This window comes from Zootoca vivipara, chromosome 12 (assembly GCF_963506605.1).
Source record: "Zootoca vivipara chromosome 12, rZooViv1.1, whole genome shotgun sequence".
NCBI lineage: Eukaryota > Metazoa > Chordata > Lepidosauria > Squamata > Lacertidae > Zootoca > Zootoca vivipara.
Window position 1 is genome coordinate 56,904,631 of NC_083287.1, and position 24,880 is coordinate 56,929,510.

Here is a 24,880-nt window from a genome sequence, read left to right on the forward strand (position 1 = left end):
TGTCTCTGTTGTAAGCCGCCCAGAGTGGCTGGGGAAACTCAGCCAGATGGGCGGGGTATAAATAAATTATTATTATTATTATTATTATTATTATTATTATTATTATTATTACTATTACTATTATTTCCCCACATCACAGCATTTGCAGGTCACCTGTCGCAGTTAACGCCTGCCTTTCTCGCCTCCCCAAATCCTGGGAGTACTTAGAAACCCTCGAGTTGGAAAGGAGCCCCAAGGGTCATCCAGACCAACCCCCCTTTAATGCAGGAATCGTGCCTGGCCGTTTCCAAAGCAGCTGTCCGTCCAAATTCTGACCCCACGACCCCACCTCACCCCACATGCAGGAAGAGACACACGGCAGCAGCAGCTTAACTTTTAAAAAAATGTTTTGTTTTTTAATCATTATTATTATTTCAAGATCTTTTAATTTTTTTCACATTTTTAAACTTGTTTCTCCAAAAAAGGCTGGGTAAAATACAAAAAAAAGTCAGTCGAGTCACAGCAAAGGTTTAGAAATCACAGCAGTGAGAGGGGAGATTTGGGGAGGGACGGAGGGGGGGGCGGGGAAATGTCAGGAGTGAGGCTAACCCAGGCATTATACAGACGGCAACGGAACACACAACCCAACACACACAATTCATTGGGGGGGGGGGACACACTTGATAGAGGAACAGTTTCGTCTTCTTGTGTATTCTTTATTATTACCCTTGTTTTTCCCGCTGTACAAAACACATCAAAGCATGCTATGAAGTCGGGGTGGGGATAGCAAAGAGAACAAACAATTACGAGAAATGAGCTTTGTACAAGAGGGGACAACCATTCGTGCTCTTAAATGTTTTGTTTTGCCTTATTTCCGTTTCCCCCCTCCCTCCTCATTTCCTCTTTCTTTCTTTCTTTCTTTCTTTCTTTCGCTCTCTCTCCTTTCTTTCTCTCCTTCTGGGCTCTCATGTCAGGTTGTTCTGCAAGCAATTCACCTCTGCGTCGTCCGGGTCCCCTTTGCCGTTGTCCAGTTTGGGAGACATGGAGTTCTGAATGTTGAAGGACTCCTCGTCTTTCAGGCAGGACTTCAAGGGGTCTTGAAGCTTGTGGGGGGCATTGGGGTCGTCCTAAACGGGGGGAGGGGGTCAGGAAGGAAGGGAGGGAGCAAGGAAGCGTGAGAGAGAAAAGGAGTCAGCGCTGGAAGCGGCGATGGCGACAGAGATCTCCCAAGGAAGGCCTGGCGTGGACGGGGGAAAGCTTTGGGTCAGATCCTGGCCCAAAGGCTGGTCCTTGGCTCTTAATCCAGGCCAGGCCAGAATTCTATGCTTTGAGGTAAAAAAAAAAATACAAGCTCCTGAATCATACAACAGTAGAGCTGGGAGGGACCCGTGGGGTCATCCAATCCAGCCCCCTGCAATGCAGCTGGGCTTAATCCCCAGGGGTTTGGCAATATCCCTGGCCCTAATCCTGGAGAGTCACTGCCAATCAGCGCAGACAATAAGGAATTGGATGGATCCAGGCCCTGACTGGGTAATAAGGCAGCTTCTGAGGTACTCATTCAAACCAGCCCTCCATGAGGACTGGAATCTTTTGGAGCTGGGGAGGGCCCTAGCTCAACGTGAAAGAACATCCTTTGAATGCAGAAATTCCCAAGTTTAGTCCCAAAAGGCATCTCCAGGGAGGGCTGGGAATGCCGCCCTTCTCACTTGCTGGAGGGCAGCTGCTGGTCAGTGTGGGAAGTAGCTAGCTCAGGGGTCAGCAAACTTTTTCAGCAGGGGGCCGGTCCACTGTCCCTCAGACCTTGTGGGGGGCTGGACTATATTCTGGAGAGAGAAAATGAACAAATTCCTATGCCCCACAAATAACCCAGAGATGCATTTTAAATAAAAGGACACCTTCTACTCATGTGAAAACACCAGGCAGGCCCCACAAATAACCCAGAGATGCATTTTAAATAAAATTTAAAATTCCACTCATGTAAAAATATGCTGATTCCTGGACTGCGCGTGGGCTGGATTGAGAAGGCAATTGGGCCGGATCCGGCCCCCGGGCCTTAGTTTGCCAACCCATGGGCTAGCTGGACCAATGGTCTGACTCTCTGTGTTCCTGGCTATGGAACGGATTTCCACACAGAGAGGTCTTCCAGGCCCCCTTCTATGAAATGTGCCGAGCAAAGATATTTCTGCTCGTCCGTGCCTTTTTAAGCAATTTAACTGCCACACCTCCCCGTTTTAAATCAAATTTTAAGCCGTAGGTCTTAAGTTTCAAGTTCTTTAATTTGTTACGGTTTTCTCTTGCCTCAAACTGCATTTTTATGTTGCTGGGTTTTCTCCTCCCCGATCCAATAAGAGGACTCCTGTTACGTGGGGCGACTACGGAAATGTAGTTAAAAAGCAAACACAGCAACCACGCTTCTGAGGACAGCACCAGGATTCTGGCACTTAACTCCAGGGTAGTTTAGAGCAGGGGTGGCCAACTCCCAAGAGACTGCGATCTACTCATAGAGTTAAAAACTGGCAGTGATCTACCCCCTCTTTGGGTGTTCAGGTCAAAGTTGTTGATGAGCTTTTTTTTAGGAAGGACGAAGGCCCATTTTCAGGGAGGAGGTAAAATGTTGACCTCTTTTTAGGGGAGCCACAGTTGTTCAGCTTCTTTGGGGGGAGCCAATGATCTACCAGTGATCTACCGCAAACGTCCAGTGATCTACCGGTAGATCACGATCTACCTGTTGGACATGCCTGGTTTAGAGTACCAGGGTGTTGATCTCAAAATTTCTTCTTGGGATCTCAATGGGATCACATTTAAAAATATATATATATATTGTACATACATGTTTGCCTTCCTGGGATCTATTGAGGATAAGTGGGTCTTTCTGGAGTAAAATATGACAGAACAAACAAGTCTTCAAACTATAATATCAGTTGCTTCAAGCATTTCTGTAAAAAGTCATTCAATTAAAAGGTATCTGAAGAGCTAGCAGGCTTTTCTTTTAAAAATGTGTTCCAAAGCTAGGGGGTAGTTTGCTATTTCATGATAGAATTGAAACCCAAAACATCTGGCAGGCTGCAGATTGGGAAAGTCTCCTCTCCCAGATGGAGCCAGGAGATCGGTCCCCACACTGTAGAATTTCATTCAGAGAGTGGCCAGTTGGTCGAACAGCTCCCAGCATTTTGCAAACTGTGTAAAAATATGATTTGGGGAGAAATGCAGGCTGGCGATATTGTATTTGTACAGTAATTGGAAACGCATGCGGAAAATTCAGGTTTTCTAAGCCTAGTTTTTCCACCAAAAAAACTAGGCTACAAGTACATTTATTTAAAAAAAATTTTTTGGCATTCATAAAATATTTTGAGTGCTGGTGTATTTTTTTTCTCTGAAAACCTCATCCTTTTATTGAGCTCTGTGTAAAATTTCAAAGAGATCTGATCATTGGTTATGGAGGGAAAAAATAAAATGTACACAAGGTGTACCGAGGGTCTCTAGAGGGACAGACAATGTAGATTTAACGAAACTTTGAAGTGCTATAAAATTAAAACCGTTTGCGATAGAGGGGAAGGGTGTGCACCAAATTTCATCAAAATCTGAGGTGGTGGGTGACAAAACCCTTGTTTTTCGCGTTCATTTGATGTGGAATGACCCAGCTTTTATTATTGACCCTGCCCCCCAGCCCATAAATTCAGATTTCTGTTCTCAATTTGGATTTTAACGATGAGGTTGCTATATTGTGTTTTGTTTGGGGTTTTAAACTGCACAATCCTATATACCAGGGGACCCCAAACTGCGACCGCTTGGAATGAGCCAGGGGTTTTCGCAACCCGCTTAACAGTTTGTCTGCCCGCTGCACCAATTGTAAGGATGCTGCATGATTTTAAACTGCATTCTTACTGCTGCCCGGGAGCCTTCCTCTGCCCCAGCTGCAACAAAACATGTCTCTCCTGTATTGGTCTCTACTCGACAACTATTTGACTTCGCCCACTCTCCCACTGTCTCCCGAGACAGACGGATGCCGACGATATTTCGTATATGCTGCGTTTTTTATTGTAGCGCAGTTTGAATACCACAGGATTCAAACTGAAATACAATTTAAAAACCCAATATGTAGGAAAGCTGGTGGATCATGGATTGGGACCTCCTGCTACATCAGCCAGCAGCAACTCACAACAAATCTGGTGGAGCTTACTCCCTGGAAAATGCACATAGGATTGTGGCATTAATATGTGTGTATGTGTGTCTGTCTATCTATGTCTCTCTATCTATCTATCTATCCATCTATCCATCCATCTATCTATCTGGTTTGAGAAGTCCTCAGAGATTTTTGTGTTTTGTGTGTTTTAATGAAGGGTGGAATATTAAACAATGGAATAAATATCGCACAAAGCTCTGGGCTGCTGAAACCCCCAGTTGAGGAGGTCTGTGTTGACGCTCCCAGAGTGTCCTTGATGCTCTCTGCACATGCTCTGTTGTGTCACCATCTCCCCCCCCCGCCCCTAACCGCCCCCCACTTCCTCCCCCCACAGGCAGCGGTGGAGAGAGGAAGCAGCAAGCGCATAGCAGCCTCGTGCCCCCACCCCGAGACCCCCCCTCCAGGCCAGACGTGGGTGTGGGAATGTGGCTGTTGGCACGCAGACAAGCAGGGCCCGAGCCCCCGTGAGGATGGACACAAGGGAGGCGGGTGGGGTGGGGTTGCGGAAACATGGAAGGGAAGGAGGGGCAGGAAGCACATTCATGGGGAAAGCGTCGCTCAGGCAAGCAACAGCAGGCTGCAGGCTTGACAGTCCCAAGGGCCAGATCAAGAGATCTCGGGGGCCACGTTCAACAACACCGCCCCCACCCCCAATCGCTGTTCTGGAGCTGAGCATGTGCATCGCCAGGCCAAACAGTTACTTGGCTGAAAGGTGCAAGGCCTTCATCGTTTCCAGAGTCCTGCTTCTTGGAATATTTGGTGGCAATTCCTCCTTTGCAGGGGGGCTGGGCTAGATGACCGCTGGGGAGTCCCTTACAATGCTTCAATTCTACGCGGCTGCCCCAAAGCTGCCGGAGACCCAGCAGGGCAGGTTTGGCAGTCATTGTCCTGACGGCTTGCAGACTTAAACGGGGAGTCTTTCAGGTAAAGTTATATAGGATTAGAGCATTAATTTGCATAGGGTTTTTTTTTTTTTAAAAAAAAATCTGGATAAAAGTGGATTTTATGCAAATTTGGTTGACTTTCCCAAAGGCCCTGGAAGAGGGCAGGCAGGCTCAGTGCGCCCGATGAACGGAGGGGGTGCAGAGAAAGACAGCCATGTGGGGCAACAGCGGCACAACTCCTGCATGGAGCAGCCCCACCACTAGAGGGGGGCAGAGAGCTGCCCTTTTAAAAGGATATATTCTGTAGAAAATCATCAGCGGGTTGCAGCAACTCCCTATGAGGGAAAAGGTTGCATTTTCAGTTTGGAGGAGGAAAGGCAAGTGACGGCGGGTGTGGCAGAAGTTTAAACAGTGTGCAGAGAGAAGGAAGGATTGCCCCCCCCCTCATAATGGAAGAACTTGTGGGCATTCAAGGAAGCTGAATGTTGTTAAAGGGCAGGGCGGGGGCCGGACTTTCACACGCAGGGCGCCGTTAAACGTGGGAACTCCCTTCCGCAGGAGGCAGCGACACCCACCAACCTGAACGGGGATTAGATAAATTCGCAGAAAAAAAGGACGGCAGAGATGCTTTTGAACACCAGCTGCCTGGATTAATAATAATAATAATAATAATAATAATAATAATAATAATAATATATTTATACCCCGCCCATCTGGCTGGGTTTCCCCAGCCACTCTAGGCGGCTTCCAACAGAAAAATAAAATAACAGGTGGGGAGTGTGCAAATATAGAACTCAGGTCGTGGCTTGTGGGAATCCCCTATGTGCCACTGGGATAACTGGGCACTTCGCAGGAAGGAGAAGAGAAGAAAGAGTTTGGAGTTGAACTTATGAGGAACTTATGAGGCTCCTTCCAGGGTATTTCCTGGAGGAACCTGACTGGCCACTGGCTCTTCTGACATTCGTATGGAACCTCCAGCTCCAGGGGCAGTCTACCTTGATTCGTCGTTTCTTTGGGGCATTTAGACGCTGGGAGAACAGGGTGCCAGGCTAGGTGGGCCTCTGGCCAAAGCCAACGGGGCTCTTTGGGAGTTATCTCTGGTCAGGTAGCGCCAGACCCCTGACTTCACTATTCCCCCCCCCCCCCATTGCAGGCACCAGCATTTTCTCTTGCTGGTGTTGGTCTGAGCGTGCTAGGCAGGGGGGGTGGGAGGCAAGGGTGGGGGGAGGGGGGCATGCAGCAAGGGGGGAGACGTGAAGAAGACGAGTTACCTGACAGATAATGTTATCATAGTAAGCCAATGCACGGGCATGAGGGGAGAGGTTGGAGGGGGTGTCACAAAATTTCCTTACATTTGGGTGCGAGCCCTCGGCAATTGTGGACAGCGAGAAGTTGTCGTTGTGGAGCTCAGAGGGGGTTCGGTATCTGCCGGCGGGGGGGGGGGAGAGAAGAGGGGGAACAAACAAGAAGCAGAGAGAGAGAGAGAAAGAGGAAAGGAAGGAGAGAATACGGAGGTCAGAAGGAGTCATAGAATCACAGATTTGGAAGGGAGCCCAAAGGTCATCTAGGCCAACCCCGCAACCACTCTCTCTTCTGCACACCCAGTTGTACTTCCCCCACCCCACCCCACCCAAAAAAAGCCTTCTCCAAAAATGAAGCAATCTAACCGTTCGTTCCACAACTTTTCCCACAGGAGGAGTCAGCCGTCGCCCACACTCACTTTGCAGAGCAATGGCTCAGCACCAGAACAGGATGAAGCGCTGGGAAGAGGTTGCCTCTGAGCAGTTGCAGAGTGCCTTCCGCACAGCAATCTCTGGCCAAATTTGCACTTGCGGAGGAGAACCTCCCAGGAGGAAAGTTTCCTGCCTAAACCTCCCGGCTGTGCTTCGCGTCGTTTTTGCTTAAAGCGATTAGCGTTCACGGAATCCCCAGAGTCAGAAGCGAATAACTTCGAACCCAAGGTTGTGGCCCCCCTGGGACCATCGTTTTATTTTTCTGATTGTGGAGTCAGAATAATTATAATAATTATGACATACTGCTCATCATTTCTTACGACAATTAACGCAGGGGGTAGAAAACCCTCTTCGATAATGAATTTATCGATTGCCAATTCATTTTTTTTAAAAAAAAATCACAGGGTTTACAACAAAAAGATATAAAGCTGTGCAGTAGAAAATATACAGGAAAGTGAGAAACAGATGCCAATTAACAACTGTGGAAAGCGCAAGGGCCACATTCCCTCCCAAATAATAATAATAATAATTATTATTATTATTATTATTTGTACCCCACCCCAGCCGCTTCCAACAGAGATTAAAATACATTAAAATATCACACATTAAAAACTTCCCTAAACATAACCTTCTGGGGGCCACATTCCAAGGGTGGGCAGGGCCAGGAGCAAAAGTGCTGTGGTTCCTGCATTTCACGGGGGTTGGACTAGATGCCCCCCAGGGTCCCTTTGCAATTCTACTGTTTTATCATTCCACGGCCTCATTCCCAAGGGGAGCGTGGGTGCTGGGTGCCAGGAAGGCGCAATCCGCCACCTTTTGTGGCATGCCATGCATCTCCCCAAAGGGAATTGTGTTGCTTCTCACCAACGCTGCCCCCACCCCGCCTCTCAGATGACCTCTGCCCCCCCCCAAGATGCCAAGGAAGAGAATCTTTCCCTTCAAAGACCCCCCCAGCCCCCCGCCATACAAAGCCATCCCTCCCCACCCGAAGGACAATACGGCCATCTGCTGTTGCCAAGCTTAGGCGCCCCCATGCAGAGTTGCCAGCTGCTCAGCCCCCCCCTTCTCCCCTGCAAAGCTCTTTAAGGGACCTGGGAGGGAGATGTGGGGGGGGCATTGTGGCTGCGCACTCAGGCGGGTTGTTTTTTTTAAGGGGGGGGGAAACCCAGCTCATTTGCAAAAGAAAAAGCAGGGCATAGGAATGCAAGCCGCTCCCATGACCCCTGGCGGAAAGGGGCGCTCGGGGAAGAGGGGCGGCGGCAGTTCCCAGGCTCCCTCCCTCCCTCCCATTCCCCCCCCCCAAGCAATGTGTTGTTGCTAAGAAGCCAGGGACCCATCTCCGCACATATTGAGCAGAGAGAGAGACACACACACACCCTGCCTGGAAGCGACCCAGCTGCATCACAGGGACCCAACATGGATGTCAAGGCCCCATAGAGAAGGGGTGTCCTGTTCCAGAGCAAAGCAGACAGCCCGGGGGGGGGATCCCAGTTATTCCAGAGCAAGATTCAGGGCACTTGAAATAAAGTCCTTCTTTCCGCAGCGCACCGTTAAACTGTGGAACTCCCTGCCACAGGAGCCAGGGATGGCCGCCGACCTGGATGGCTTTAAAAGGTAAAGGGACCCCTGACTGTTAGGTCCAGTCGCAGACGACTCTGGGGTTGCGGCGCTCATCTCGCTTTACTGGCCGAGGGAGCCGGCGTACAGCTTCCAGGTCATGTGGCCAGCATGGCAAAGCCGCTTCCGGCGAACCAGAGCAGCACACGGAAACGCCGTTTACCTTCCCGCCACAGCGGTACCTATTTATCTACTTGCACTTTGATGTGCTTTCGAACTGCTAGGTTGGCAGGAGCTGGGTTCGAACCGCCGACCTTCTGATCGGCAAGCCCTTGGCCCTGTGGTTTAACCCACAGCGTCACCCGCGTCCCAAAGAGGGTTAGGCAAATTCATGAAGGAGGAGGAGAGGGCTATCGATGGCTACTATCCAGGATGGCTCTAGGCTGCCTCCACAGCGGAAGGCAGCAATACTTCTGAATCCCACTTTCTGGAAACCACAGGAGGGGAGAGTTGCTCTTGTGCTCAAATCCTGCTTGCAGGCTTCCCAGAAGAGGCATCTGGGACAACAGGATGCCGACTAGATGGGGCATCTTTGAAATTTGGTTTCACCCCCACCCTGAGATTTTTGCTGGGTGCACTCCCAAGTACATTGAATCGGGTCCACAATGGCTAGAAGCCGGCTTTTAAAGCAAGGTTCACGCAGAGGCGCACTCGATATGTTGCCTTTTTGCACGGAAGGCATTGCACCGTGGGTTTTCCGTCCTCCTGCAAAATCGCGGCATGCGAACGGCCTTGGTGCTAAGTAGCTAAGCAGAACCTCCATATCCAGGAAGAGTCTATCTCTGGTTGCCAGGTGCTGAGCACAAAGCAGCCGGGGGGGGGGGGGCTGCCTCCTTCGAGTTGTAAACCTCCCAAGGGGGCATCTGCGTAGCCACTGCTACAAAAAGTGCATTGGGTCAGAAAGACTAGAGTGCCTGCAGCTTGGGGGGGGGGGGCAATTATTGGATTCTGTCATGACAGCGAGCTTTGAAAAATGGCTCATCGCAGCCAGAAGTTAGAGGTCATCTGGGATTCTCAGAGGGAGACGGGGGGGGGGGGCTAGTTTTTTGTTTGAGGCAAACCCACTCTATCATTTTGCACCTTCCCGACAGGATACCACTGGGAGCCTTTTGTTTCCTGGTGTTTGGGGTGCAGTCATTCCCAGCGGCGATAACCACAAATGCCGTTGCCTTGGCAAAAAAACAGCGATGCTCATGACATGCAAAAACAAACAAAAAAGCCCCGTATTTTAGAGTTGTTCTACTGAAGACAGTAAGGGAAAAGCTCAAAGTGTATTCAGTGCCCAGAAGCTGCTGGCAAAACTACCTTTGCTCTCCCCCCCCCCTGCCCCCCACCTCCACAGGTCTTGCCAGACAGTGCAAAGCCCTCCTTGGTAATTACTGATGGCACTTTTGCAAAACAGCAATTAACCGCTCATTAGGGAGCTGGCCTGCTCAGGGGAGAGAGAGGAGAGCCAGGAGCTGGGATACAAAGCAGTAACCTTAGCCCACAAGCGCAGGAGCTCTCCCTCCCTCCCTCCTTCCCATCCTCCAGATGCTAAGTGGGGTTATGCGGGGTGAGCAGGGCTACAGCTTGCAGTGTCGGCGCTGACCAGCAGGCAGCAGAGTTTCCGGCCTCCAGGTTTAGCTCAACGCTGAGCCTGAAGAAGAGGAACAGGGACCTGGGACAGGCTAGAGCTCGCGGGCATCCAATGAGGCCGAGGGCTGGGAGATTTCAGGGTGGATGGGATGGAAGTTCTGCTGCACACGAGCGCACAGTTAACCTATGGAACTCGCTGCCACAGGAGGCAGGGGTGGCCACCTAACCTAGATGGCTTAAAAAAGAGGATTGGGCAAATTCGTGGAGGAGGAAAAGGCTACTGACGACTCTGCTTCCACATTCGGAGGCAGCACAGCTTCTGGATTCGAGTAGCTGGGAACCACAGGAGGGGAGGGGGCTCTTGGGTTCGGGGCTGGCTGGACGCAGGGGAGGGATGGGAGGCACCAGCTGGGGAACCCCCCCCCCAAAGGGAAGAAGGCTCAGAGCCAGGGGATTGGTGGTGGGACAAGGATGAGTAGTCACAAGGGGAGGACTGGGAAGAGGAGGTGTTGGAATCTGAAGAGGCGACAGGGTTTAGTGAGCGGGGAGAGTCTGTGGCAGAGAGGAGTCCAGACTCGGAGGCAGAAGCAGGAGAGGAGGGAGGCCCAGAGGCAGAGATGGGTCTGGCTGGGGTAGAGTCACGGGTGTCTCTCTCTCCTGCAGTGTTTATGTTCTGACAGTTCCCTCACCTGCGGGCAGAAGCAGTCCAGCCCAGAAAGGATTCTGCCCCACAACTGCATGAATTGGGTAGCCCAGCAGTTCCCAAAGTGGGAAGTGCCACCTCCTGGAGGACAATGGGATTCCCTGGGGGATTTCCTAAGAGGCAAGGGGGCAAGAGGTGGGTGCTGGAAGTGGGGATTGAAGACTCTTGCTAACTTCTCCGCAGTGGCTCCCCGTCTGTGGGATGCTCTCCCCAGGAAAGTTCGCCTGGCACCTTCATTATAGACCTTTAGGCGCCAGGCAAAAACGTTCCTTTTTAACCAGGCCTTTGGTTGACCTGATCGACATCCCATAGCCTTTTAAAATGTGGCTCTTTTGGGGGGGGGATATTATTGGGTTATTGCTTTTATTTTCATTGTATATACTGTGATCCTTTTATGTGAACCTCCCTGAGACCTCTGGGTATAGGGCGGTATATAAATTCAAGAAATAATAATAATAATAATAATAATAATAATAATAATAATAATAATAATAATAATAAACAAGACAATGTCTAATAAACAAGACATTGGGAAACTGGACTCGCTGCATCAAGCCCATCCGTCACGTTGGGAATTAACTGAGCAGTGAAAAAGTTACTCAATGTGGCATTTAGGACTCTTGCTAGAGGACAATCAGACTTTGAGAAGATCAGGTTCACCAGGCTTGGTGGAGTAATTAAACTAAATAGTTTTAATTGGGTTTTCAGCAAATGCACAATTAATGGTTGCTGTTTTGAATTTTATAGTCGTCTTATCTTCCTTAGCGGGAAGATCATGCAAACTGCTATTCTGATAAATTCTTTTTTATATATAAAAGGGGGGAGGAGGGGGAAGTCAGTTCTGAAAAATGCCGCCGTGTGCATTTTCCAGAACAAGCTCCCCCTCCCCTTTCCACTCTGCTTCACCTCTTCCTCTGATGTCAACTGGGAAATTTACAGCCCTCGGAAGAGGCGAACTGACAGGCGCTCCATCCCAGGCACACACAACACTTGGCATTTCTCCCAGCCGGAAAACCCCCCAACCCGTAAATCACAGGATGGGGGCTGGGAGGGGCATTTCCCCCACCGGAGCAGGGATCCCACAAAGCCTGTCATTGATGGCAGGATCGTAATAAGTAAAGCCTGCTGGATCGGGCCAGCATTCTGTCCTCACAGTGGCCAACCAGACGGGGAACCTGTAAGCAGGATCCGAGCGCAAGAGCAACTATCCCCTTCTGCAGTTTCCAGCAACTGGGATCCAGAAGATTGCTGTCTCTAACCACAGAGGGAGAGCATCTTGGCTAGCCCTCCATAGCCCTCTCCTCCATGAAGAGAAACATGTGTTGCTCCACCCACTTTTGCCCCAGGCCCCGCCCACTGCTGGCATGCGGCCCTTGCAAGGTTGTCCAGAGATGAGTGTGGCCCTCAGGGCAAAAAAGCCACACACACACACACACACACACACACACACACGGCACCTCTGCAATAAAAGGATGAAGACAAAACCTTTTCCAGGAACGTCCGTCTCCCTACTCTTCCTTGCCAGTCAGCGATCACACCATTTAAAGACGGAGTTAGCTCTTCATTAGCAAAAAACCAATCTCCACTGACTTGGTGTGCGGCCTAATGAGCAGAGCAGCTCATTCCCAGGAGCCTTCCTCCATGAAAATCAGTTGCCGAGACTGAAAGTCCCCACCTCCTCTCCAGGGATTTCCCGAGCAATCTGAGACTGCCCCTGCATGAGGCCAACCTCTCCTCCGCCCTGTTCATGCCTCTCCTAGTTCTGGGAGACAAGCAGGGAGGAGACATCCTGTGCTTCTTCACCAGCCAGACCCATCTCTGCTTCTTGGCCTCCCTCCTCTCCTGCTTCAGCTCTACCTCCAACTCTGGACTTCCCTCTGCAACAGACTCTCCCCGCTCACTAAGCCCTCTTGTCTCCCAGATTCCAACACCTCCTCTTCCCAGTCTTCTCCCTCTGACCACCCATCGTTGTCCCAACACCTGTCTCTGGGCTCTATGCCTTCTTCCCTGGGGGGGTTCACCCGCTGGTTCCACCCCCCACATTCTTCTGCGTCCAACCCATCCATGGCATTGACACCCGCCCGCACAAAAACCCGCCCGCCCAGCCCCGCCACCACTCACTTGGTCTTGCGCAATTTGCTGTTTTCAGTTTTGAGCAGGTAGAGTTTCTTGGCGAAGAAGACGGTCATCATGAAGAGGAGGAGGACCACCAGGGCGGCCGAGCCCACGGCTATGCACATCACCTGGAAGTCGGTGATGATGGACTCGCAGCGGATGCCTTTGTGCCAGATGTAGTCTTGAGTGTTGCACCTGCGGGGTGAGAGGCAAAGCCAGGTCTGCTCAGCAAAGGGGGAGCCTGGGAAAGCCATCAATCCCAATAATAATAATAATAATAATAATAATAATAATAATAATAATAATAACAACAATAAATTTCTTATACTCTGCCTGTCTGACTGGGTTGCCCCAGCCATTCTGGATGCCTTCTAACAAAAATGCAAATAAAAAAGTAAGAAAATCCAAACCTTTAAACCAGGCACCCCCAAACTGTGGCCCTCCAGGTATTTTGGCCTACAACTCCCATGATCCCTAGCTAACAGGACCAGTGGTCGGGGAAGATGGGAATTGTAGTCCAAAACATCTGGAGGGCCGAGGTTTGGGGGTGCCTGCTTTAAAAGCTTCCCCAAGCAGGGCTGTGTTCAGATGCCTACGAATTTTTTTTGCAGTTTTTTTGACATTTGCCAGGACGGCATTCCACAGGGGAGGCCTCCCTTGCTCTCCCGTCACTGGATCTTGACCCCCCCCCCAGCTCAACTCCAGGGGGGGTTGCCTACCCACAAAGGCTAAAAGTGGAGCTTCCAGGGTTAGGGGCAGGATACATTAGGAAAAGATAACCGCATGTCACCAGCTTGTCTGTTTCCCTGGGACATCGCTTGTCAGAGAAGGCGCCGAGCTGCAACAACCTCTGTAGCAAGTTTCCAGTGCTCTGAGCACTTCTTGTTAATGGAATAATAATTCAGAAAACCCTGCAACGGTCCTGCAAGGTAGGCCAGTATCATTGTCCCTGCAATGCAGATGGCAGCCAGGGAAAGGGGCTAGGGATGAAAGGGACAGATTCGTGACTCTTCGGTAAACGCGGGAATTTGCTCCCTTGAAAGGCCCATTAATGTGCTGGTGCCAACACCGGGTTCGAAAGCTACGCCTGGTTCAGCTCAGCGGCACAAACAGGTCGCCAGTCTGGGGCTAGGCTCAGTATGTGAACCAGCCCCACATTGCAGCAGAAGCAGCAACCTATTTGCTTGTTTCATCAAAATTATACGCCGCTCGAATGCAAAAATAAGACCCTCAAAAGAGGTTGGCAAAAAGGATAGAACCATAAGGAAACCACCAAGTAAAGTTGTTGTTGTTTAGTCGTGTCCGACTCTTCGTGACCCCATGGGGCAGAGCACGCCAGGCAAGTAAAATTAAGGAACGGTAATTTCAGACGTCGAAAAGTTAAAATTACAATTAAGGCTTGCACCAGCTTTCTCAACCTCTGACTGGGCTGAATGTTTTTTAACAGGCGCAGAAGAATCTACAGTGAAGGTGCTCGCTTTCGGACTTTCGGAGGAAGAGAGGGGAACTAGCCCAGTTGTATATCAGGGGATGGGGTTGTGTGGAGAGAGCCTCTTCCTTTAAATTCCTGGGAGTTTACCTTAGTGAAGACCTCACTTGGAAAATCAACATAACTCAGGTGGTTAGGAAGGCCAACAGAGACTCCATTTCCTCAGGGTCTTGCGAAAGAACAATGTTAAACAACAATTGATGACCTCCATCCACCGGTCCACAATATAAAGTGTCCTCTCATATTGTATCACAGTGTGGTATGTTGGCTTGACAGCCACGGACAGAAAGTCTTTACCAAGGGTGGTGAACATAGCACATGATATAATGGGTTGTCCCTTGAGTCCGCTAGATGACATCGCAAGGGGATCGTTGCCTTAGGAGAGCGAGAAAAATGATCAGGGACGATTCACACCCCGGCCATCACCTCTTTAATCTTCTACCCTCGGGCAGGAAATATAAAAGTATAATCAGTCGTACCAACAGGCTAAAAAACAGTTTCTATCGAAAAAGATTTTTAAATATACATTTCCCAAAAAACCTGAAGCTTTGCTATTAGGACTTATAGGACAGGAGATTGTGAAAGAAGATCAAGTATTATTTATGTATGCGACAACCGCAGCTAGGACTTTGTTAGCCCAAAAATGGAAAACTCAGGAGTTACCGACCATTGAAGAGTGGCAGACAAAAATGATGGATTATGCGGAATTAGCAAGACTGACTAGCAGGATCCGGAACCAGGGAGAGTCAAAGTTCCAAAAGGACTGGAGTAAATTTGTGGACTATATGGAGAAGAACTGTAGAAGTTTAAAGACACTTTCAGGACTGAAATAAATCCTACGAATTGATTTTCAATAGAAGGAATAAAGAAACTGTAAGACAGGAATGGACAAAAAAAACACCGATTGGGGGGAGGGAGGGAAGTCGAAGCTCGGCAGAGCAAAGAGAATTGCAATAATTGATAAGATGTTTGGAAGAATTTTTTTGTGTTTTTTATGTTTATGTGATGTTGTGTTTTTGGTTGTTGTTTGTTTTGTTATTGTTTAAATGTGCTTAATTGGAAAATTTAATAAATTGTCTTTTTTATAAAAAAACAAACCAGTTTCTATCCGTGGGCTGTTAGGATGCTGAACGGAAAATAATATAGTGCAACTGACTTTCAGGGCTGGTGTGTTGGTGCGACAAACACACAGAGATTGAGTGTGTTTTTGGGGGGAGGCTCGGTTAATTTCATTGTACACAGGTTGCACATTGACAATAAAGGTATTATTATTATTAATATCAACAGGCAGGGAGTTCCAAAGTCTAAGTGCCGCCAGACTCAGATATTGAGCTCTTGCAAATATCGAATGGGACTTATTTGGCGCCTGCCAGTTCCACCAGTTGAAGTCGGATCATGTGGGGTGAGGCAATCTCGCAGGTAAACTGGTCCCCAATTGTTCAGGGCTTTATATACTGATAGTAGCACCCTGAACCTTGCGCAGTAGCAAGCTGGAACCCAGTGCAGGTATCTGAGCACAGGTGTGATAGGCTGGCAAGGCCTGACTCCTGTCAGCAATCGTGCTGCAGCATTCTGCGCTAACTGCAGCTCTGGATCGAGAGAAAGGGAAGCCCCCAAGTTACAGCACATTGCGCAATAATGTTAGGGCGGCCTGAGCTGCTGCAACACACAGAGGACCCTGGCTTCCCCCAAGATGGCGTCGTTTTGGACTACAACTCCCATCATGCAGCTGGTGGGAGTTTGCATCCAAAACACAGGGGTGGGAGTGGGGAGCACCAGGTTGGGGAATGCTCTACTAGGCTTTCATGCAGGGTGGATAAAAATCAATGATTTTTTAAAAAAAAAATAAAAAAAGATTTTTAAAATTTCAATCAGATTTATTTATTTATTTTAAATTTAAATTGCATTTTTAAAATAAAATGCTTTTGGAGGAAAAATCTTTCTAAATATAGTTTTCTATTTAAGTTGCATTGTAGTCCAAAGGCTATTAATCAGGAAATAAGGATCTGCTTTCTTTAAGTTTTTCATGTGTGCTAAAACTCAGACTACAAAAAACAAACAAACGTTTAACCACATCAGTTAACGAACGTAGATACATATGCTATAATGTTATTGTTTTCGTTAAATAAATGGTTTAAATTGTTATTAAGAGAATGATCGTTTTTCTTCTTCCAATAAAGTACAGCAGAAAAGTTGTCCAAATATAAACAGCTATTGAAACTGACCAGTGTTTTAAATCGATTTGATTTAAATCGTGATTTAAATCAATTTGATTTAAATCAAATCCACCCTGCTATCATGTGTGTGTCCATGGCATGCCTCTTAACAGTAGAGGAATGAGGCCAGGGAGAGAGCCTTGGCCCTCCAAATGTTGCTGAACTGCAACTCCCATCGGCCCCATGGCCAATGGATGATGGGATTTGTAGTTCTGCAGCACCCAGAGGGCCCGAAACCTGCCCACCACCGACTTCTTCATTTCTCACACTTTCTCTCGCAAGAGCCCAGTATGGCTAATGATAATTTTACAAAATGCAGTGTGAAAGCAAAGTTTTTTTTAAAAAAAAAAAACCCCGCAATGCAGAATAAACCACTATCATGCAATTAAAAAAAAAAGGATTAAGCTGGAAAGAATGCTCATCCCATCAGGACCAGGAAACACACAGGGAAACTGCAGGTGGGTGTATCAGGCCTTAGTAACCTGCGATTCCGGCATTGCTGGGGTCAGACTAGATGACCCACTCGGTCCCTCCAAAACCAGACAATTGTACGACTTTAGGAATGCACAGCATGTGCCACACCCGCTGAACAGGCCATCCTTCCCCTGCCTAGAGGTACAGGTCCGGCACACCAGAGTCAACGAGGAGTGAGGCAGGATCCGAACTCGCCTCCCATTTGCGCTTCAGGATTTTTGCTGGATCCCAGAGGGGTGCACCTCCCACAGAGGACCCCTACCCAAGCTCTGCTCTTGGGGCGCCCCGTGACTCGCACCCAGAACGCCGTCGCTGGATATAGCGCGCCTTCTTCCCGCCGTCGCTGTCTGTCAGAGCTGATTAGTGACTCAGGGAGAGCATCCCATCAGCGTGGCTCTGACCTAATTCCAGCTCGGCTGAGCAGGCAGGGGGCTGTGGGGGCAGGGAGCACCCGGGAAATCCCTCCCCTTCTCCGCTCGGCACGCAGGAGCCGAGACGCCTTCAGGCTGCCTCTCGAAACCTTGGGTCGGGCAGAGTGCACAGGCCCTAGACAGCATCGAACCTACCTGACAGAGCGTCTCCACCCCCATCGTTCTGCCTGGACACTGAGGTCCAGCGCCGAGGGCCTTCTGGCGGTTCCAGGGAACCAGGCAGAGGGCCTTCTCGGTGGTGGTGCCTGCCCTGTGGAACGCCCTCCCATCAGAGGTCAAGGAAATAAACAACTATCTAACTTTCAAAAGACATCTGAAGGCAGCCCTGTTTAGGGAAGCTTTTAATTTTTAATAGATTATTGTATTTTAATACTTCTGTTGGAAGCCGCCCAGAGTGGCTGGGGAAACCCAGCCAGATGGGCGGGGTATAAATATTATTATTATTATTATTATTATTATTATTATTATTATTATTATTATCTCCCAGGTTCGTTGTAACAGGCGTCGGAAATGAAGCACTCGGGACACACCTTTTGGAGACCAATTAGCATCACCCTGTGCGCCCAGGATTCGAATCCCCACTCAGCCACAAAGCTCACCAGGTGTGTGACCTTGGGGGCCAGTTCCTGCCTCTTGGCCTAACCTACCTCTCAGGGTTATTGTTGGGGGGGACTGAACAAGGAGGGGGTGGGTGGGTGGGAAACCACACATACCACCGTGAGCTACTCAGAGGAAAAGGTGGAATATAAATGCAATAAATAATATAAATGCAATAAATATAGGAAATGCAAGGGAGGGGCGAAATGGGAAAACAGGAGGAGTCCAGGGGCGGGAAGAGGGAATGGCATGGGATATCCTGCAAGAGCCCGTGGCTGATGGGAGAGCTCCGCGCTGCAACACTTTGTTGCAGTTCTCGAAAATATTGTCTGTCGCCAATGGGCAAACTGCGGTCAGCAGAGGATGATGGGCGGTGTAGCCCAATAACACCTGGAGGGGCACAGGTGCCCCACTCCTGCTCCAGGTCAATGAGACAGTTCCCTAGAGCCCCATCACTGTCCAGTATGACCCCAAACCCCACATTACTGCATTGCAGTGGGGGGTGGACCAGATGGCCCTTGGGGCTCCCTTCCCACTCTATAATTCTCAGATAACTCAGGATATGGGGGGTCAGCAAAGAGGAGCGGATTCCCACTTGGGGGGGGTGTCAGGTGAGATTTCCCAGATTTAGCCCGCATGCCGAGAGGGACGTGCCCCTTTTCTTCCACCTTAAGTTGCTACCTCCCATTCAGTCCTATGGAGAAAGAGTGCAAGGTGTGTGTGGTCTCTGCTGCGATGAAGGCTGAGCCAATGCTTCTCCTCGGCTCCCCAAATTGTCTGCTCTAAGACACCCCCAATGCTCTCCTAGGTGGGAACCTTGCAAGGCAGCACACGAATTGCACATCAATGTCGCCATGCTGGGTATGTGGTTCATTAGGCCATAAAGCAGGCCACTTGCCCCTCTGGCACAGTTGCCCCCCAAATACGGAGCCTCGGCGTTCCTGGTACAACCAGGAACTAGATTCTCTAGATTCTAGAGGGTGCTAGAGCCATGAAAAGGAGCGTGAGCATTCTAAACAAAGACTGAACTTTGGAACTCCTTGCCTATTGACATCTAGCAGGCACCTTCGCTGGACTCGTTTCCGCACATGTTAGAAACATTCTAATTTAGGGAAGTCCACCCAGATGTTTAGAAAGGTGGTGCGAGTTTTAATCTGTTTTTGGTCCATTGCTACTTTCAATTAGTAAAGGTAAAGGTACCCCTGACCATTAGGTCCAGTCGTGACCGACTCTGGGGTTGCGCGCTCATCTCACATTATTGGCCGAGGGAGCCGGCGTATAGCTTCCAGGTCATGTGGCCAGCATGACAAAGCCGCTCCTGACAAACCAGAGCAGCACATGGAAACGCCGTTTACCTTCCCGCTGTAGCGGTTCCTATTTATCTACTTGCATTTTGACGTGCTTTCGAACTGCTAGGTTGGCAGGAGCTGGGACCAAGCAACGGGAGCTCACCCCGTCACAGGGGTTCGAACCGCCGACCTTCTGATCAGCAAGCCCTAGGCTCAGTGGTTTAACCACAGCGCCACCTGGGTCCCTTTCAATTATTGTGGCCTTTCAATTATTGCGGCCATTTTTCCTTATGGGTAATTTTATCACGTCATCTTTCTTGAGGGTTTTGCTGTCTTGCCCCTGATGTCCTGGCCTTCTTACTTGAAGGGGAGCTTTGTGTGTTTTTACACCAGAGGGGGGGCATTTAGTTAACAGCACTCACCCATTTGAACTATGAACTGGTACCATCCACTCTGACCAGCTCGGAATTCGAACCCCTTACCCTGTCCAATGTGGAGACCAAGCTGAACCCAGAGCAGTTTTGGGTGGAGGCTGAATCTATGCTCCAAAACCAGGCTTAGGGTGAGCATGGCCCACCCCAGACCTTTCAAGTCCTCCCAGTGGAGGACTCAAATTTCAGCGGCACCCTGGGTGTCGCTAAAATTCCCCTTTGCCTTTCATCTTCCACGTTCCAGTTGTGGCGCCCCCTGCAGCACGGCGACCACAGCTGCCCCTGCTACTCCCACCTCACCTGCCAGGGAAGCCCCGCCCACTCCCAGGTAGCCTCCTCCCCCAGGTAGCACCTCACCTGCAGAAGGCCCCCAGGTTCTCCACCAGGTAGCACTGGCCCCCGTTGTGGCAATAACTGGGGAATGTGTCGCACATGGATTTGCAGGAGTTGTTGTGCCGGACAAAACCACTACGGCATTCTGTGCCGTTCTCCACGACGCCCAACAGGCCGAGGTCCCGGCCAACCTCCGCCGGACGGGGTCTGGGGGTGGCCCTGCTGCCGCCCGCGGAGATGACAAAAGTCTGCAGAGGTGGGACGACGTAGCGGCGGCTGGTGGGCTCCACTTCCTGGACGGCGGTGTGGACCTTGGGTGTTGCGGGCGTGGGGACCCGGAAGCCGTTCTCGTCCTCCAGATCCCTGGCCAGCCCTCCTCCGCCGTCTTCCTCCTCCTCTTCTTCCTCCGGCTCGTCCAGGTCCTCCTCATCCCCGTCGGTGTAGAAGGAAGTTGTGGGGTAGAAATCGGACTCATCAAAAGGCGTGAAGTCATCGTAGAGGTCGTGCAGGGACCAGGACATCCCTTTGTCGTCCACCGGCTTCCGCTTGGTGGAGTCCAGGCCGGCACCGCCAAGCCGTTCCCCATCAAACAGGTCATAGTAATCAATGTCGATGATCTCGGAGGCCAGAGGGTCCTGCGACGGCTTCGGGGAGGCCTTGACCGGAGGCGTGACGGCCGTCCGGGGGGTCTCGGCACCCGGCCAGCTCAGGTCGGTGCGGCCTTGCGCGCCCTCGGCCGGCGAGCTGCTGGAAGACTCCACCCACAGCTCCAGAGGCTCCTCCTTCTGGGCGGAGTCTTGCTCTGGGACCGCCCCGCCCTCCTCGGGGGGCTGGACGTCGGCCCTCGTGGGGGACGGCAGCACCGCCGCCCCAAACGTGTCGAGGAGGAGGTCTGCCTCAGCCGAACTGTGGCCCAGGCCTGTGGGAGAGCTGGTCTCTGCTGGCGCAAACCTTGGCGTCGTGGTCCGTTCTGCCAACTCCCCCTGATCTGGGGAGGCCTTGGCGGGCTGGTCCCCACTGCCAGCTTCCTCTTGGCTCTCTAGGGCAGGGCGGGGGCTCCCCGCTGCCCCGTCTTTCCCATCAAGTAACTTCCACGCCCCCTCCTCCTGCCCCTGCGCTGGCTGGGCAAATCCTGTTCCGCCCGACAAAGCTTCCAGGGGGCCCTTGCCGTCGCGTCCCCCCAAAAAAGGCTCCTGAGGCTGGCTGAGAGTCCCTCCGGGGCAGCCCAGACAGAGGCCCGACACGTTTTTCTCCTCCTCCATCTCGCCAGAAAAGTACCTCACCGTGACGCTTGCCCCTGGGGGGCTGCCAGCAGCTGGGGGGTCAGAAGCGACCGCCTCTCCATCGCCGCCTGGGAGAACGGCAGGTGGCTTGAGCTGAGATTCCTTCGCTCCGGCTGCCTGCGAGGCTTTGGCGGTGGAGGCGTTCCCCCCTCGCCAGGCGCTGGGTCTCGGTGGCAAGGGGTGCTCCTTCCTCAGAGGCGGCTCTCTGCTCACAGCGGCTGACCTGCTCTGCCAGGGGGCTCCCTGGACGTCCGTGGAGTTGGGGGAACCGGCAGGTTTCTCAGAGGCTGCAGGCAAGAAAGGAATAAGCGCTTGTGAGTGGGGAGGCACGCAAGCAGGAAGGGGCGCTCATCTCCGTGCACCCGGGGGCGTTGCTAAGCTCCCACCCTCCCGCCACAAAATAAGAACCTAAAAAGAGAACTGCAGGATCAGGCCCAACCAGCATCCTGTCCTCGTAACCTGATACATAGCATCATAGAAAAGTCAAAAGGGACCCCCGAGGGTCATCTAGTCCAACCCCCTGCAATGCAGGAACCTTTTGCCCAAGGTGGGGCTCGAACCCACGGCCCTGAGATCAAGAGAACTCATGCTCCGACAACTGAGCTATAAACTGCATCAGGGCAGAACGGGGCAGATGTCTCAATGCAAAGCCCACAAGCAGGATCCGAGCGCAGGAGCCATCTCCCCTCCTGCGGTTTCCAGCAACTGGGATTGGGATTCTGCCACGGCGGAAGCAAGAGCATAGCCATTGTGGGCTGTTAGCCCTTGATAGCTCTCTCCTCCATGAATCTGCCCAGTCCTATCTCAAAGTCACCTAGGTTGGCCATCAGTGCTTCCTGTGGAAGGGAGTTCCACAGATGAACTCAGCACTGCGTGAAGGTGGACTTTCATTTATCCGCCCTGAATCTTCCAACATTCAGCTTCTCTGCTTTTCCAAACCCCAGAACCTCCTACGGACATTTCCAGCGCACAGAATGGTACTTTCCCTATTATATTCGTATTCTTCCTTGCTGCGGTGTCAAAAATAGCATTGGTCTCGGCTCGCAGCTCATTCCCACACATTCTGGCTGCCTGATTCAGCTTTTCTCCTTCCCCCTCTTTCCCAGTGTAGTAGAGCAGAATTAATCACTTGGAAGGTGGGGGGGGGGGGGAGAGAAGAAGCTGGCTGGTTGTAGCAAGGAGTGGGGTGTAAATATGGGGAATGTCTTTGGCGTTAACCATCGCCTCTGGGTTTATTTACCAAATCAGTGGACATCTCCCTGCAAGGAAGGAAAGCAGCCTGATCAACCTTCGGGATAAATATTTCCACCCATCCATCCATGGGCAAAGGCTGGGCTCCCTCTGACAAGACCCCCACCTACCCCGTGTTCTAATTTTGGCTTCCCTGAGAAAGAACTCGGTTTTTTTTCTGAGGCTTAAGACAAAAGCGAACAGAGAAAACGACGGCGGAATGGAAGAGAAGCCGATGGCAAACAGAAAAAAGGTTCTAGAGGTAGGAAACACCCCCTCCTCAAACCAGGAAAATAAATAAATACAAGAAGGTGGGGGTCTGTTTGGCTTTTGAGCATCCAGGACTGGGGGTGTGACTGAAGAAGATGACTGCAGGCAAAACCAGCTGGAGAAGATGGATGGAGAGACCCCAGAAGGGTGGACATCATCTCCATGCCGACACACAGGCACACACACCTCAATTCAGCTTCCCAAGCAGCACCTGTCTGACTGGCCATCACCAGATCCTAGAACAGGTGAATCAGATCCTGGTCTGATCCTGCCAGGCAGCTGAGGGGTCTTGCAGGGAAAACAATTCATTTTGCAGTCCCCCATCTGGAAGGAAGGTCTGAGTCACTGGTTTTTTGTGGCCTTCTGACCTGAAAATCCATAGATTTACACATCTGAAGCTGGCAGCAGCAGCAGCAGGCAGGATAATTCTCACTCCCTTCCAAGCGTCTGGGGTTTATTTACGACAGGACACAGTCACCGGGAGACTATACAGATCTCTTCCACCATCAAACAAGACCCGCATTTTTAAGAAATAAAGGGACTCTCTTCTTCCATTCATTCGATCTTCGAAATATATACCGGTTACGGTATATATACATATATATATATTTGAGAGGGGTGTGTGCAGCCAAGAATGGCACAGAGGGTCTTCGTTGGTGCACCACCACCCCTGACTCGTCTGCAACGGAATCACCAGGACGTGATCCGGTGCGATCCCGCATTTCGCTGCGATCTCCCGCCGCCGCCGCCGCTGCCGCCGCCCGCCCCTCCCCCCCGCCCTCCAGCTCTCCATTCGCCACAGCCTCCTTTTTTTGGGGGGGTACACACACACACCCCAAAATGCATTTGCAGGGGAGGGGGAGCAGGGCGAGGAGAGTGTGTGGATTTTGTAACACGTGTCTTGCATTACAACTAACGCCGCCACCAAATTACTCGGTAGACATCCCCGAAAGCTGTTTCATCCTACAAAATGGGGGTGGGGGGGTGGGATGGGGAGAGGAGAAAAAGGGTGGGTATCAATTTTTTTTGGGGGGGTGTCTTCTCTTCCCACCCCAATGTGGCCATTTTACACCCCCCAGCCCTAACCGTCCCCCACCCCACTTCCTGAAAAAGCTCCCCCAGTTTCCTTAACCATTGCCCAAAAATAAAAATGCGCCCTCCTTGTTTTTTGCGCGAGGGGAGTGGTCGTGGGGGTGGGAGAGAGATGAGACTGTGTCTGGGTTGGGGGCGGTTCCCCCGTTACAAATTCCACCCCCACCCCCCAAAAAAAACCCTCAAATATTTGCAATCCAGAAAATATCCAGGTAGAGGAAAAGGAGAAAAGGGTGGAATATGGGGGTGGGTGGGTGTGTTGGCGTCTCCATCCTTCCCACCCCCCACTCCATCTCGCCCCCACCTACCCGCGAGGAGGCCCGCCAGCGCCATCAGGCCGGCGGCGGCGAAGGCGAGCCAGGCGCGCCCCATGCTCCGTGCACCCTCGGCCGCGTCCCGCCCTCGGCAGGAGGCTCCGCGCGCTGCTCCGGCTGCCGCTCAGCGCCGGCGGACGCCCCGCCGCATGGCGCGCCCAGCCGCGCCCCCCGAGATCAGCGCCCAGACGCCGCCGCCGCCCAGCCGGCCCGAGGAGGAGGAGGAGGAGGAGGAGGAGGATGCCGCCGCCGCCGCTGCCCCATCGTCCCCCGGCCGCCGCCGCCGCCTCCAGCCCCAAATCCAGCGGCAGGAGCAGCAGCAGCGCCGGCCCCGCCTCGCTGCGCGCAGCGCCAGGAGCCGCGGAGCAGGAGGAGGAGAGAGGAGGAAGGAGGAGGCGCTTCTGCAAGGAGGATTACGGTGCCCGCGGGGGGTGGGGGTGGAGAAGAGACACAGACACACACAGACTCACTCACACACACACACGGGCGCGGAGGCGCGGGCGCGCGCAGCACCCCCTGCCCAGTTGCAGCCGCTGCGCTCTTGCAGCTGCTGGACGCGCGGTCGCTCGCCAAGGCCGGGTCCTGCTGCAATGCATACACGCCCCCCCCCGGAACAGTTTAGAGCTGGGGTTGGGGTGG

The 24,880-nt window shown here is 51.5% G+C and overlaps 1 protein-coding gene across 1 annotated transcript; it reads right to left on the reverse strand.

Annotated features, from left to right (window-relative positions):
* Positions 1 to 914: 914 nt before the first annotated feature.
* CSPG5 (chondroitin sulfate proteoglycan 5) lies at positions 915 to 24,289 on the reverse strand. The gene is made up of 5 exons (XM_035129802.2): positions 24,236 to 24,289; positions 20,077 to 21,622; positions 12,799 to 12,987; positions 6,399 to 6,471; positions 915 to 1,106 (listed from the first exon to the last, which is right to left on the reverse strand). Exons 1-5 carry the CDS (start codon positions 24,258 to 24,260, stop codon positions 945 to 947), a joined length of 1,995 nt encoding a protein of 664 aa, XP_034985693.2. The 5' UTR covers positions 24,261 to 24,289; the 3' UTR covers positions 915 to 944.
* Between the last annotated feature and the right edge of the window lie 591 nt (positions 24,290 to 24,880).